The sequence below is a fragment of the Pan troglodytes genome, chromosome 14 (genome assembly GCF_028858775.2).
Source record: "Pan troglodytes isolate AG18354 chromosome 14, NHGRI_mPanTro3-v2.0_pri, whole genome shotgun sequence".
NCBI classification, from domain to species: domain Eukaryota; kingdom Metazoa; phylum Chordata; class Mammalia; order Primates; family Hominidae; genus Pan; species Pan troglodytes.
In genome coordinates, this window is record NC_072412.2 from 31,245,608 (window position 1) to 31,262,836 (window position 17,229).

Here is a 17,229-nt window from a genome sequence, read left to right on the forward strand (position 1 = left end):
TTTTAGTTTTTGTTTGTTTGTTTTTTCTAAAGAATTTAAAACATAAACATATGCAAACAGAATAGCACGATGAACCTAATGGTCATCTTCAACAATTATCAACTCATAGCCAATTCGTTACACACTCCCTGAACCTTCCCCTGATATTACTTGAAGTGAATACTAGAAACAAAATCATCTCATCTCTAAGCATTTCCATATGTATCTCTAAAAAAATTCTTCTCTAAACAAAACTGCAATACTATTACTACATCTAAAAAACTTACAACAATCCCTTAACATCATCAAATCTCCCATGTGTTCAAACTGCCAATTGTATCATGAATGTCATATTTTCTTTTAACAAAATATTTGAGTCAGGATCCAAATAAGGTCCACACATTGCAGTAGACTTTTAAAGAAATCAACAGACTCCCCCTCCATTTCTCTTTTTTTTACCCTCTCAAAACTTATTTATTGAGGAAACGTCTTTCTTTCCCGCTCTTTCCTTCAGTCTGGATGTGGCTGATTACATCTTTTTGGCGTAATGTAATATATTCCTCTAACCCCTGTATTTCCTAAAAATTGGAAATTAGATAGAAAGGCCTGGTTAGATTCAGGTTTGAGCTTGTTGTTTGTTTGTTTAGTCAAGACTATTTCATACTGCTTTCTTCCATCAGAAGGGACGTAATGTCTGGGTTTCACTTTTTTTGTGCTGTGAGCAGCCACTGATGTTCAGCGCCAAGTCTCAGTATTTTGGGTTTTCCCAGGGCCCCAGGTCCTCATTTGTTCACTGTCACTCAGTGAGCTGGGGCATCTGGTCAGACCTAAGGTCTTCAGCTTTAGCCAGCTAAGAACTTTCAGGGACCCATCACCCCAAAGTTATGCTTTTTCAGAATGATTTTGTGAAAATAAACATATTCAATTCAATTCATGAAACTTCAGTACATAAATAAAATTGTACCAAAATATAGAACAAAGACAAATTTTTAAAGTATACGAAGTCTTTCTATTCTTACTTGAAGTATACTGTTCTTACTTGATGAATGACATCATTATTTTGAGCTTCCTTTGCCATAATCTGTTTCCACTTGTTGGTTAAATACCCATTGTGTATTCTGTGCTAATTTTGCTTTACTACTTATTTAATGCTCTTTAAAAACCAGGATATCTGAATGTGTAGATCTTGGATTTCATGCAACTGGTGTGCTGCAGTAGAACTGCAAGCAGAAGCATACCTCTACAGTTCTCTTTTCTTTTCTTTATTTTTTATTTTTATTTTTTGTGGGTACATAGTAGGTGTATATATTTATAGGGTACATGAGATGTTTTGATATCGGCATGCAATGCATAATAATCACATCATGGAGAATGGGTGTCCATCCCCTGAAGCATTATCCTTTGTGTTACAAACAGTTCAGTTACGCTCTTTTAGTTACTTTAAAGTGCACAATTAAATTATTATTCGCTATCATCACCCTGTTGTGTTATCAAATACTAGGTCTTATTCATTCTTTCTAACTTTTTTTTTTACCCATTAACCATCCCCACCTCCCCACTAACCCCCCACTATCCTTCCCAGCCTCTAATAAACATCCTTCTACTCTATGTCTATGAGTTAAATTGTTTTAATCTTTAGATCCCACAAATAAGTGAGAACATGCAATGTTTGTCTTTCTGTGCTTGGCTTACTTCACTTAATGACCTCCAGTTCCATCCATGTTGTTGCAAATGACAGGATCTCATTTCTTTTTTATGGCTGAATAGTACTTCATCGTGTATATGTGTCACATTTTCTTTATCCATTCATCTGTTGATGGACACTTAGGTTGCTTCTAAATCTTGGCTATTGTGCACAGAGCTGCAACAAATGTGGGAGTGCAGATATCTTTTCCAAATACTGATTTCCTCTCAGTATTTGGAAAAGATTGCTGGATCATATGGTAGCTCTATTTCTAGTTTTTTGAGAAACCTCCGAACTGTTCTCCATAGTGGTTGTACTAATTTACATTCCCACCAACCAGTGTATGAAGGTTCCCTTTTCTCCATATGCTTGCCAGCATTTGTTGTTGCCTGTCTTTTGGATATAAGCCATTTTAACTGGGGTGTGATGGTTTCTCACTGTAGTTTTGACTTGCATTTCTCTGATGATCAGTGATGTTGAGCACCTTTCATATTCATGTTTCCCATTTGTATTCTTTTAAGAAATGTCTAGTCAAGTGTTTTGCCCATTTTTTGATCAGATGATTAGATTTTTTTACCATAGGGTTGTTTGAACTCTGTGTATATTTTGGTTCTTAATCCATGTCAGATGCATAGTTTGCAAATATTTTCTCCTGTTCTGTGGATTTTCTCTTCACTTTGTTGATTGTTTCCTTTGCTGTGTGGAAGCTTTTTTTTTTTTTTTTTTTTTTTTTTTGAGACGGAGTCTCACTCTGTCGCCCAGGCTGGAGTGCAGTGGCGCAGTCTTGGCTCACTGCAACCTCCGCCTCCCGGGTTCCAGCAGTTCACTGCCTCAGCCTCCCAAGTGGCTGGGATTACAGGCATGCGCCCCCAGCCCAGCTAATTTTGTATTTTTGGTAGAGATGGGATTTCACCATGTTGGTCAGGCTGGTCTCGAACTCCTGACCTCGTGATCCACCCACCTTGGCTTCCCAAAGTGCTGAGATTATAGGCATGAGCCACCCTGCCTGGCCGCTGTGTGGAAGCTTTTTAACTTGATGTGATCCCATTTGTTAATTTTTGCTTGGGTTGCCTGTGCTTGTGGGGTACTACTCAAGAAAATTTGCCCAGACCAATGTCCTGGAGATTTTCCCCAATGTTTTCTTGTACTAATTTCATATTTTGAGGTCTTAGATTTACAGGTCTCTTTTCTGAAGCAGGCCTGAGACTTACGGATCTTTCTCTTGTATTCAGATGGCTCTCTTCTGAGCTGGAGCAAGTTTGCCTCTATCCTTTCCTCTCTTTTTATCTCTCTATCCTTCCTCCCCTCTTTTCTTTCTTCCTCCATCCTTCCTTTCTTCCCTTTCTTTTATTCCCTCTTTCCTTCCTTCCATCTTTCTTCCTTCCTTTTTTCCTCCCCTCCCTCCTTCCTGTCTTTATTTCTTAACTCATCCTTTCTTTCTTCCCTCTTTCTTATATTCTTTCCCTTTCTCCCTTTCTTCCTTTCATCTTTTGTTCTCTTTATTTTTTAGCTACTATGGTATTCTGTCCCCTAGGTGTACTCTCAAGCCTCATCTCACTGATAAAATCTATGTTGATGCAAAGATAATCTTGGTAATGTTAAAATGTGAACCTGATTCTCTGTTCGCAAAGCTATCTTTCCAAATGCATACAGTTATAGTCAGCCATTTAACACACCCTGATAACTTCCAGCTGTGTACTAGGGGTTTGGAGGAGACAGACAAGTTACAACATGGTGGGAATGCTAACAAGAATAGGTGCAAATAATGTACTGTGTGACAACTAACAGGTGACTCTGCTAGGGAAAACTTGGGGGGGGGGCTTCATCTGGGAAATGACATTTAAGCTGAGTCTTCAAAGAATATGATTAAGACAGTATATTTGTGTGCAGGTGCAGTGGGACGCCTGTAATCCTAGCAGTTTGGGAGGCCCAGGTGGGCGGATCACCTGAGGTCAGGGGTTCGAGACCAGCCAGGCCAACATGGCAAAACCCCGTCTCTACTAAAAATACAAAAATTAGCCAGGCATGGTGGCACGTGCCTGTAATCCCATCTACTCCAGAGCCTGAGGCTGAGGCTGAGGCAGGAGAATCTCTTGAATGCAGGAGGCAGAGGCGGCAGTGAGCTGAGATCATGCCACTGCCATTCAGCCTGGGTGACAGAGCAAGACTCTGTCTCAAAAAAAAAAAAAAGATAGTATATTTGTGTAAAAATAGTTAAGGAGAACTTAGCATGTTATTTTATTGAGGCATTGACCCCAAGTTCTTAGCTAATGGACTTTTGACTTTTATGTATAGCAACAACTTATATATATATATCAACTTTGCTTATTGGAGAAAGTGAGCCTGACAATATGTTGTTTCCTTCATATGTATGCAAAAATGTGTAAGTGTAAAATACCATGTTTATCAGCTTCCCATCTAATTTGTAGTGGGACAAAAATAACTTTTAGGTAGGTATGGGGAGCTTTGGGATGTGGGTGGACACAGTCACCTTTCTTTCCCCGCTGTGGCAGGATCTTCTTTTAGGTAGTAGTGAAAGAGGATTGCCTTCTGTGCTCCCACTATGTGAACTCCTGAGTTGTTGTAGGGGTCTACAGACCCACAGGTGTGCTGAGTTATCATTTGTCTGAGTTTTAAGGTCTCCCATATAGATGTATTCCCATGTTTCTAGTATGTATAAAAGAAGTATTGTTGCTACTCTAGTACAGAACCTTTTTTTCCTTTTTTTTTTTTTTTTTTTTGAGATGGAGTCTTGCTCTGTGGCCCCAGGCTGGAGTGCAATGGCATGATCTTGGCTCACTGCAACCTCCACCTCCTGGTTCAAGCGATTCTCCCACCTCAGCCTCCCTAGTAGCTGGGATTACAGGGGCCCGCCACCACACCCAGCTAGTTTGTGTGTTTTTAGTAAAGACAGGGTTTCACCATGTTGGCCAGGCTGGTCTTGAACTCCCAACATCAGGTGATCCGCCCACCTCGGCCTCCCAAAGTGCTGGGATTATAGCCGTAAGCCACCGTGCCCGGCCCAGAACCATTTAAAAGTATCATTGGGGCTGTAGTATTAGCTCTCTGTCATTGTGTGTAGTTTTAAACAATAGATTCTAAAATAAAATTACTATCTTATATGTTTGGAGTGTGTGTGTGTGTGTGTGTGTGTGTTGGTTAAGAAGTTTTTGAACATTTCTGGAACTAAAAGGAATCTTCATAAAATAGATAATGATGATGTTTGAACAACATTTGAATGTACTTAGTGCCACTGATTTCTACACTTTAAAGTGCTAAATCTTCTGCTATGTATATTTTACCACAATAAAAAGTATTTTTTAAAAAATTTAAAACTTAAAACAAGACATATACACAGAAAATAAAGGGATTTTCATATTTGAAGAAACTGGACACCACTGTCCTAGAACTTCTATTAATTTGGCAAATGCGTAGCCAGCACCAAGCGAAATGCGCATGGTGGTCTCACCTACAAGCCTGAGGTTTCATCAGGAGCCTTACAAATTCCAACTACTCTGTCTCCATTGCAAAATATACAGGTTCAAAATGTGTATTCATCTAAAATACAGAGAATACTGTGTTTTTATGGGTAAACAAACATTTTCTGTTCAAAGTATACTATTTAGATATAATGAATAAATACTATATGTATTCATCAATCAACAGTGTCTGAAGGTTCGCAGCGTGTCACATGCCACATGTCAGGTGGAATGCTGCATGTCAGGCAAGCCATGCTCTGTCCTGTGACTTTAAGTGTTGAAAGAAACAGAGGTCTCTGCATTTCTGGGGCCTGCCACCTAGCTGGGATGGTGCTCGGTGCCTCACTCATGAATGTGTAATTGCACAAGATGATGACTGTGATGTGACTTTACTCCATGGTAAGGTCAGTGAAAGGACAAATACATGAGGCTTTCCAGGCATGTACAGGGAGAGACACCAGGTGTTAGGGGATGGCTCAGAGAAGGGCTTCCCTGAAGAAGTGATAGTTCAGCTGACGTTTGAATAATGAACAAGTAGAGACAACACTCATAAGAGGAAATTAACCACATTTCCCCTCTCAGACTTGACTCTTCTCCCCAGTAGCGGGTATCGTGTGTTCTTCAGTGTTCCACCCCGGCATGTAGCATTTGACACATTGTGAACCCTCAGTCACTGTTGAGTGATGAATAAACATATAGTATCTATTCATTATATCTAGATAGTATACTTTGAACAGAAAATGTTACCCATAAGAACACAGTATTCTCTGTATTTTACATGAATACACATTTTGAACCTGTATATTTTGCAATGGAGACAGAGTAGTTGATTTGTAAGGCTCTTGGTGAAACCTCAGACTTGCAGGATAAGACCATCATGTGCGTTTCTTCAAGAACAAAGACAGTTGGGGCAGGGGTGGGGCTTGTATATGCCTTAGGTAAAGATCATCTTTGTGAGTGGAGGAGAGGATTGGAGAAATGATTAGACCCACAGTGAGAGGGTCTATTTGAGCAGGTACATATAAATGGAGTCTTGCTAGGGAACCTGCATTGGCCAAAGTAAAACTTAATATTTTTTGATATATAACTTTTGCATTGTTTCCAATCCTAAACCAAATTTTGGATCAGAATGAACTTCCATAACAAAGACATATATATATATGTATATATATGTATATATATACAGGTTCAAAATGTGTATTCATCTAAAATACAGAGATATATGTATATACACACACACATACATACACACACTAACACACACACACACAAATAAGGATAAGTAACATAAAATGCTCTGCTGGAGGCTTAAAAAGCAATACTGCGTGAGTTGAGTCATTTTGGAAAGGGTGAATTAGCAATATATATTATTCTATAATTAAAAATTCAAGTTGTCCGAGTTTTAAAAAGCTCTCTGAAAGAGCACAAAGAAATACAATTTTGAAAACGTATAATACAGTCAGCATAAAACCTCTATTTCCTTTGTGTGAATGAACATTTCCCATGTAATTAATTTACTTACAATAGATACTTCAAATCCTTCTACCAGATATGTAACGATTTCTTTCTGAAATGCATTGAAAACAGAAAACTATTCATGATGAATATTTTCCTCAGAAATTTCGGTCTGGAAAACTGAGGTCTTGCTTTGAGTTACATTTTTTGGAGTTCTCAAAATGTCAATAATGTCTGAATTAAACTCTTTGAATTGAAAAAAATGCTCTGCTGGAAGATCAGTTAAGGCTTCCTAATGTAAACAAAGATGCAATAATTAAGGTGAATTGTTTCTGTAGTAGACTCTTGTTACTACTGATATTATTTTTGCAGAGAACTAGATGTGGTGCAAGAAAAATCACATGCCCCAAATTCACCAGTTACACCTAGTAAATGTATGATTGGTAGGTTCTCCCTCAGTACCAGTCTAATAAATAAACCTTACTTTGCTTCTAAATCTAGGGACTTGGAATAGTGAATTGCTTTCAACTTTTATTTTTATTTTATTTTATTTATTTTTATTTTTTAAGATGGAGTCTTGCTCTGTCACCAGGCTGGAGTGCCCTGGAGCAATCTTGGGTTCAAGTAATTCTCCTGCCTCAGCCTCCCGAGTAGCTGGGATTACGGGCACACACCACCTTGCCCAGCTAATTTTTGTATTTTTAGTAGAGACAGGATTTCACCGTGTTGACCAGGATGGTCTCCATCTCTTGACCTCGTGTTCTGCCCGCCTCAGCCTCCCAAAGTGCTGGGATTACAGACGTGAGCCAATGCGCCTGGCCTCAACTTTTTATTATCTGTCAAGTCCCAAGATAAATATTAAATTTTTCAAATAAATTTTACAGTTTTTATTATGTTGTTGCCATTGAAGACATAGGACCACTTATGGCATCAGATTCTTTTTATAAAATTGGCAAATAAAAAGTTTATTTATGGTGTTACAACATGATGTTTTGATATATGTATAATGAGTAAATCAAGCTAATTAACATTTCTATCACATTACGTAAATTTTTTTTGTGATGAGAACATTTAGAAATCTACTTTCTCAGCAGTTTTCAAGTATTCAATGTGTCTTAGTCCATTCAGGCTGCTGTAACAAATTACTATAAAATAGATGGCTTATGAACAATAGACATCTATTGCTCAGAGTTTTGGATACCCAGAAGTCCAAGATCAAAGCACAGGGATATTTGGTTGCTGGTGAGTTCCCCCTTTCTTTATAGATGGTGCCTTCCCGCTGCATCTTCACATGGCAGAAGGGGAGAACAAGCTCCCTAGGGCCTCTTACTGATCCCACTCAGGAGGGTTCTGCCCTCACAATTTAATCTCCTCCCAAAGGCCCCACCTCTTGACACCATCACCTTGAAGGTTTCAGCGTATGAATTTTGGGGGGATACATTGAGGCCATAGCACAATACATTATTAACTGCAGTCACCATGCTATACAGTAGCTCTCCAGAACTTATTCTTCCTATCTAAATGAAACTCTGTACTCTTTGATCAACATCTTCCATTTCCTCTCATTCCTCTCTCGCCAGCCCCTGGTAACTACCATTCTAGTCTCTGCTTCCATGAATTTGACTTTTTTTGATTTCAGGTTTATGTGAGATTCTGCAGTATTTGTCTTTCTGTGCCTGGCTTATACACTCAGCATAATAATAATACTCCAGGTTCGTCCATGTTGTCAAAAATAACAGGATTTCCTTCTTTTTTAAGGCTAAATCGTCTTCCATTGTATATATATGTAGCACATTTTCTTTATCCATTCATCCACTGATGGATACTTAGACTGACTCTATATTTTGGTTATTGTGAATAATGCTGCAGTTAACATGAGCATGCAGATATCTTTCAAGATACTGATTTTATTTTCTTTGGATACATACCCAGAAGCTGAATTGCTGGATCATATGGTAGCTCTATTTTTAATTTTTTCAAAATCCTCCATACTTTTTTCCACAGTGGCTCCACTAATTTACATTCCCACTAACAATATACAAGAGTTCTCTTTTCTCTGCATGTTTGCCAACATTTATTATCTTTTGTCTTTTTGATAAAAGTCCTTATGACAGGTATGAGGTGATATCTCATTGTAGTTTTGAGTTTCCCTAAGTATCAGATTCTTAATGTTTTGGTCAAAGAGACATGTATTAAGATGAATAACAAGAGTCGTGGCAGTAATGATCAAACATAACTACTATGGTTACAATACCTAAGGGAGAATACCTCACTCATTTAAAAATTGGCGCCTCCTCATTCCATAATGAGAAAAATGAGTGAGAAAAAATGGAACAATAATGGCATTTCTTTTATACTATTTAAGAGACTGTAATAATTATTCTTGCATATATTCTTTTTCTTTCTAGGAAAAGCCATTGACAAAATCTCTGCAACGTGGAGAAGACCCCCAATTTGATCAGGTATGTGATACATATGTTATATACTAGTTTTCCTTTATTTCAGCATTCACGCAAGGCAAGGCCTGCATGCTCACTATTGTTGTATGGATGAACATCCTCAAAAAGGATATGGGTATGTGGTCTTAAGAACTGTACCCTGCCATTTTCATGGTTGTGGTTTATAGCTGTTCAGTAAATGTCTATTGGTTAGAATCAAAAAGAACTGGAAAGTATTGGGATAATATGAGTAGGTCTTCAATTGATTATTTCCTAAATCTTTACATATCAGAATTAAAGAAACCAAGAAAAGAGAGTTTAAAGGAAATTCCATGCCTTTAAAAACTTGAGATTCTTCTAAATGAATGATACTATGTGATGATCAGATCTCTGCACTAGAGCTTATTCTTGTTTTCATGCAACATTTTTTTGAAGGCCTACTATTTGCTTGACGCTGTGCTAGGTACTGGTGATACAAAATCTAAGATAAGTTTTAGGTCTTCAAGAATTCAGAGTCTTGTGAGAAAGATACTACCTCAAAATAAGTATAAAACAGTATAGGATCTTAGATTCTAATAGAGAAAATAATACATGAACAAAATGATTTAAGACAGAATAAATACAAGGTAAGTCCTTTGAAAATAGGTTAGGACTAGTAAAGAACATTCAACTCTAAACAGTAGGTAATAAACATATGAAATCAGGATCTGATAGATTCTGGTTCAGTAACTTCAGGAAGGCCCTAGGCACGTTTAAAAATGATGGATAACAGGACATCCAAGGAGGCTGGAGGTATGTTTGTGAAGTTTCCTAAACTTTTGCAGTTAATGACAAAAAGGACATTATGTTCTTCAAAAACCTCAGTTGGTGCCAACGTCAGATACAAAATACTGCTAGATATTCCCTGGCTTGTGCTAGTACGGTGTTTTTATGGTCTAATGAAAACCACACAGGGTGTACACTTTCTGTCGGGCTTTGAAATTGCCTTTAATATGAAATCCAGAGGAAGTCTCCCTGGCTGTACAAATTTAGACTTGTATGATCCAGAAACACCATGACTGTACAGACAAAATCCTTTGTTTTCTATTTTATGAGCTGTTCTGTGCAGGAGACCTCACAGGTTTATGCTCACAGCCAGCCCTGCAAGGGTGGCATGGCTCTGGGCTAGCTCTGTTGCCAGCCAAGCTAGCCATTTTCCAGAATGCTGGTGAAATGGAAGATGGGCCTCATCTCTTTGTGCCATGACACTATCTTCTCTTGTCACATTGTCCATTGTTGTTGTCACCTGGCAGGTGCCGAGGTGGTCAGAGACCCTTGGTGAATACGGTATATGATATTTGGGGTTACCATTTTGGAAATGTGGCAAGTTGTGGCTTTTTAAGAATAAATATTATTCTCAGCAAACTATCACAAGGACAAAAAACCAAACACCGCATGTTCTCACTCATAGGTGGGAATTGAACAGTGAGAACACATGGACACAGGAAGGGGAACATCACACACCAGGGCCTGTTGTCGGGTGGAGGAAAGGGGGAGGGATAGCATTAGGAGATATACCTAATGTTAAATGACGAGTTAATGGGTGCAGCACACCAACATGGCACATGTGTATATATGTAACAAACCTGCACGTTGTGCACATGTACTCTAAAACTTAAAGTATAATAAGAAAAAAAAAAAGAATAAATAGTGCTAGGCGCAGTGACTCACATCTGTAATTCCAGCACTTTGAGAGGCCGAGGCAGGTGGATCTCCTGAGCCCAAGAGTTCGAGACCAGACTGGGAAACATGGCGAAACCTTGCTGCTATCAAAAATACAAAAGAATTAGCCAGGCATAGTGGCACATGCCTGTGGTCCCAGCTATTCAGGATGCTGAGGTGGGAGGATCACTTGAGGAGGTGGAGGTTGCAGTTGAGCCGAGTTCACACCACTGCACTCAAACCTGGGTAACAGTGAGACCCCATCTCGAAAAAAAAAAGTAAATACTTATCACCTGTCTTTTATTAGCTTTCCGCTCTATTTTATATTCTTTGTCTCTTTATCTTATTAAATTATCACTGTCCTTTCTTCAAAAACATTTTTCTCCAGCTTAATGTACCTCTCTTTATCCTCTGAGAAAATCGTTCTAAATTTTAACTTTGCAGATCATAGTAATCCCAAATAACTAGGCTTAAACACAATTTCTTATTTGTTACTCAGCTTTCTATTTCTGAATCTCAGTATTGTGGAAAAGACATGACCTTTGGAATTCGACAAACCTGGGTTTAAATCCCACCTTTGTCACTTAATTAGCTATATCACTTTTAACTTTGCGTCTCCAAGTGTTGTCCATGGATCTGTGTCATCAGCATCACCTGGGAGCTTGCTAGAAATGCAGACTGTCAGCCTGGCCCCAGAACTGCTGCACCCGCCACCTAACAAAACTCCCAGGTGACTCACATGCACATTAATGCTTGAGAAGCCCTGCCCTGTAACATATCTCTATGTATTAAAGACACTTTAAGTGTGAATCAATAGTAAGATGGTCACTAAGAACTTTCAAATAGGTCACATAGGATTGTCCTCTGATCATTACATCATAAACTCACAAATGAACTGTGAGAGAGGACAAGCCACAAAATCTAGTCCAGTTTTAAAGTGATAGCAAGACTTTCAGGCCTGATATGGTTTGGCTGTGTCCCCACCCAAATCTCTCCTCGAATTGTAGCTCCCATAATTCCCACGTGTCATGGGAGGGACCCAGTGAGAGGTAATCAAATCATGGGGGGCCAGTCTTCCCCATGCTATTCTCGTGATAGTGAATAAATCTCATGAGATTTGATGGTTTTATAAAGAAGAGTTCCCCTGCATATGCTCTCTCTTGCCTGCTGCCATTGTAAGACGTGACTTTGCTCCTCATTCACCCCTGTGCCATGATTGTGCGGCCTCCCAGCCATGCAGAACCGTGAGCCAATTAAACTTCTTTCCTTTATAAATTACCCAGTTTCTGGTATGTCTTTATTACCAGTGTGAGAACAGACTAATGTAAAGCCATAGAGAAACTTGACTAAAGTTGGTCCACCTGTAGATTCAGTGGGGAAAAAGTTGGCAAAGCATAATAGCTTTTGAAGGTGCTTACTGTGGTTCAAATGTGTACCCTCCAAAATTCAGCTGCTGTTAATGTGATAGTATCAAGAGGTAGGGCCTTTAAGTGGTAATTTTCCCATGAGGGCCCCTCCCTTGTGAATGGGATTAGGTGCTCTTATAAAAGGTCTTGACAGAGGGAGCTCCTCTCTTTTGGTCCTTTCTCCATGTGAGGACACAGTGTTCAAGGAGCCATCTTGGAAGTAGAGACCGAACCTTCACCAGACACTGAACCTGCTGGTGACTTGATCTTGGACTTCCCAGCCTCCAGAACTGTGATGAGTACATTTTTGTTCTTTATCAATTACCAATCTCAGCAGCACTAAAACAGTGCTCATCTGCTGTTTCAACCAACAAACTATAAGAATTTCAGTTCCATTGGTAAGGCCATGAATATAGCAAGGTCTCTTAGTCCTTTGGCATTAAACATTCAAACTATATAATTTTATTCCAAACAGTAGGATTTTAATCTGGGTTGCCACAGAAGTCTGTCTATGGGAAAAGAATATGCTGGAGATGCCACCTTGAGTGGTTCAGACTCCATTGCTATAATTGTAGGAGTAGTTGTAATAGTAGAGATAGCATTTATTTAGTACTTATATGTGATAGGTACTATGCTAAGTGCATCCTTTGAACAACATACAGTTGGTTCCTGTTTAAATGATATTTGTATCAAGTTCTTTCTTCTAAATGTCACTGGCATGAACAACAGGGTATATAGAGCTGGGTATCTACTGTTTCACTGCCTAATCCTAATGGCCCTTTTTACTCCTCTACCTAACCAGCCCATGATTCATTTTCTTCTTGCTAGAAATAGAAGCAAAAAAAATTCATGTAATACTTTATAGTTTACCCAGCCCCTTCTCATATTATCTCACCTGACATCACTCAGTCCTTCCGGCAACTCCAAGAAGGTATTATCTCTATATTAAATATAATATAGTAATATTAAATATAATATTAAATTATACTAACATTAAATATAATATATTAATATTATGTTAAGTTAAATTATATTAACATTAAATATACTATTGTATTAATATTAATATACTATTATGTTAATATTAAGTATATCTATAGGATATATAACATTATATTTACTATGATATTATATTTAATATAGAGATGATAATAATGGTGAGTCTCAGAAGTTTCCCAATATTATATGACTAAAACCTGAAGGAGCCAAGACTGTAATTTATTGTTTCTGACAATACAGCCTGTACTTTTTACTCCATAATCTTTGTTTCTAAAAACTAGGTTGATGAGAGTTCAGAGGGAAGTTTTCAGCAGGTAAAGGATCTAAAATCTTTTATCAGTTACGATTAGCTTTGGCTAAAAATGGCAAATAAAGTAAAATCTTCTTGAGCAAGATTATTTTTTCTTTCTTATGTATGGCTTACATTCTCAAGGCTCAGTATGGCTGCTAGAGCTTGGCCATTGCATCTGTATTCCAGGCAGCCAGAAGGAGAAATGGAAAAAGAATTATAGAAAAACAAAAAACAAAACTTTCCAACATAGCATATACCATTTCTACTTATATCCAATTAGCCAGATGTCAATCACATGGCCACATCTAGCTATAAGAAAGTTGGAGAAATTTTTACTTTGGGTGACTATGTGTCTGTCTAAAAATGGGGTATTTTATACCTAAGGAAGAAGAAAAGAAAAAGAAGAAAAGCTGTTATTGGGTAACAGCTAGATGTATCCACTAGATATTTAGCCAAAATGCCCAAAGTAGAACTATTTACAGTTCTGTACCTTTTTCTTTCCCACTGTGGGTTTCTCCTCAAATTTGCCAGTTTTCCAGTTTGAACTTAAATATACATATATATTTAGAAGCTAAAACTTCATGTTTTCTTTTATATTTTATAATTTTACACTCATAATTTTATTGGTTTAGTATTTCTAAATTTAACCTAATTACACTCCAACTCTGTAAGAATAAACCTGGAAGGGCCTGGCGTAATGGCTCACGCCTATAATCCCAACACTTTGGGAAGCCAAGGCGGGTGGATCACCTGAGCTCAAGAGTTGGAGACCAGCCTGGCCAACATGGCAAAACCCCATCTCTACTAAAAATACAAAAATTAGCCAGACGTGGTGGCACGTGCCTGTAATCCCAGCTACTTGGGAGGCTGAGGCAGGAGAATCGCTTGAACCTGGGAGGCAGAGGTTGCAGTGAGCTGAGATTGCACCACTGCACTCCACAGTGGGACTCTGTCTCAAAAAATAAAAATAAAAGTAAAGAAGAAACCTGGAAAAAAAATTTTATAAATGACAAGATGTCTAAACAGGATTTTTAAAGCTCAGTGTTAGTAGGAGAAATATACTAGTGAATGCTTTACACATTGGAGAACTAGGAATTTGTGCCCTCATTTCCAGAATTTCACTTTTCACAAACTTCATGAATATGAGTTTTTTTCCATTGTTATACAGCACCTCCCTCCTGGCAACCATGTGCCAAGCATTATGCCAACTCATGGAAACAAACAGAAAGGAAGCATAGTGCCTGCCCTAGAGGCCCCACCACTGGAGTCTTGTTGGAGAGAAAAATAGAACTAAAATCAGATAAATGATAACCGCAGACTAGTAAGTAAGCTAAAGCTGGTGTGAGCCTCAGGAGAGCAAACTTCACCCTGCCCTGAGGAGTCAGGGAGGCCTTCATGGAGCAGGCAGCAGAGGTTCAGAGCAGTATGGGCTATCCCTTCCGGTCCATGCTAGTGATAAAGTCATACCAGTAACAAGAATCAATAAAGGCAGAAGAGAATTCCAACAGCATTTGAAGATGTATATACTATCACTATTTATTTTAAATTACTATAGTAACTGTCAGGGCTTAGCGAGTACAAGGAACTAAAAATCGTTCTGGTAATAAAGTAATTTAGCAAACACTTACTGTGCATGTGTATATGTATACACATACACACAAAGTTGTATATGAGACAAAGAGATGTAAGAATGTGGTCCCCAGGCATGTGTTTCACATTCCAGGAGCTCCAGATCTGGAAGAGGGTCAGGCAGTGCACAACCAGCCTTGACATAGGCCTGCATCTGTAAGAAGTGCCGCATGAATGGTGTGGACAGTAAATATGCTGAGACTTCAGGGACAGAAGACACATGCCTCAGGACCAGGTGCCTAGCTAGAAAATGCCTTCTAGATGAGAACAAGATTTATCAGGTGCCTAAAGCAGTAGAATCGATAGGATTTGCTGAGTGTTGATGGTGAGGAAGATAGGAAATTTCAGAAGAAAGGAACATTTTATGCAAAGGTCCTGAACAGAAAAATGACACTATCAGTTATCTTTGAGGAACCTAGAAATTGATCAATTTAGTTGATGCAGAAGGCATGTATTGTTAAAGGATAATCTTCAAAAACAGGCAAAAATATGACTCACATAGAGATATAAAATGAACCTGTATTAAACATTTTATTTAACTTGTTATTAGTGCAGGATGTTACAACCAGTTAAATTCCAAAAAACAGACACATTTATAAATCATCATTGAAATGAATGCAAGCAGAGGCAAAACTGGCTTCTTTCATGTGGGGGAGGGAAGTCCACTGAACCTTCACTGGACAGTTTTTCATGTCTATAGACAAGAATTATTTTGCATTGCTATCAGGTATCTACCATTTATACAGTTTTAAAATAGCTCAAAGTCATTGACAGGTATAGAGCCCCCATAGACTCAGAATCAGATAACCCCTTGAGAGGTATGCTTTAGTTTTCCATTATAAACAAACATTTCCTACAGTCTGGGGGAAGTTAAAAAAGAGATCAGGCAGCAGAGGTAGGAAGGGATCAGATTGTGGAAGATCTTAATGCCAGTGGGATGGGGCTGTATGCATACCAGTATCAAGTTGTCAACTTGATGTTAGCCTTAAGGAGACAATGGTCATGAAGGCAGTAATGAAGAGACCTAAGGCATTTGGGGAGCATGGCATTGATAAAGATTCTAAGCTAAAGGGGCCTAAACTAAAATGGAGGCAGTGAGACTATAAGAAAGGATGATTATAAGCAAAATTATATAAGAAGGATAAACATTGGTTAAGAAAAGGAGACACAAAGGATAACTGTAGTTTTAAGCATGATTTGGAGCGATTTCCATTCAATTAAACAAACAATGAGTGCCTGACACATACTAGGATCTGTGCAAGGTGCTGAAGTCACAAAAATGAATAAGACAGAGCCCTGTCCTCCAGGAATTCTCAATCCCAGAAGGAAGACAGTTATCTACACAAATAAAGTGGCAATGTAAACGCTATAATAGAGGTTGTATCAAGTGCTCTAGGAACTCAGATAAAGGAGCAGTTAATGATGCTAGGAAGGTACACAAGTGTGTGTTACAAGAAGCAACCAAGGAGCAGTGACATTTAAAATAAGCCTTTTATCCAGATGAACAAATTGGGCCAGGGTATGCCAGGCAGCAGAGGTCTCACAGACAAAGGAGAAGTTGAAGGTGAAAAGAGCAGAGTGCTGGGGATGAGGGTGGAAAGGTGGACTGAGCCCATTGCAGTGGGTAGTAGGAGCCGTGCTGAGGGGTCTAGATTATTTTCTATGGGCTATGAGCTCTTCAAGCAGAGGAGACTATACTTGGGGGCAGAAGACAAGAGAAGGCTGTAAATCCGTTATGCATACTGAGTTTTCAGGGAAGGTGAAATATCTCAAGAAAAATAACGGGTTCAGTTTATTATGTGGTCACTCAACAAACACTAATAGAGACTAGAGCACATGAGTAAAGAACGTCATAAAGAGTTTAGTATCAGGAGGTGGGATCTACAAAAGAATGGCTAGAAAAAGGGTAGTTTGGAAAGTGGGAGAAGTCTAGAGATAGTGCTCTCTAGGGCAGGGATGGCCCATCACAGCAGCTGATGCAGGGACATCACGGAAGATGCAGACCAGGAAGAACTGGAGGTTAGCAGCTAGGAGCTCACTGGAAGTGGCTTTGAGGAAGGCTTTTGCTGCAATGGCTATTCATGGATGTGTAGAGTGCATTTTCATAGTCGATGGACTAATGTTAAATACTTTGAAGCTTGCTTTCACAAGCTAAGTTATAGTGGCT

General features: G+C 38.7%; 1 protein-coding gene across 6 annotated transcripts in view; it reads left to right on the top strand.

Annotated features, from left to right (window-relative positions):
* The window catches only part of FRY (FRY microtubule binding protein), a 449,258-nt gene that overhangs the window by 245,400 nt on the left and 186,629 nt on the right, over window positions 1-17,229 (top strand). For all 6 annotated transcript variants that reach the window (XM_054664864.2, XM_063792435.1, XM_003314107.6 and 3 more), the window contains exon 3: window positions 9,006-9,059. In XM_054664864.2, coding sequence (XP_054520839.2) covers window positions 9,006-9,059 — 54 coding nt within the window. The remainder of the gene's footprint in view (window positions 1-9,005; window positions 9,060-17,229) is intronic.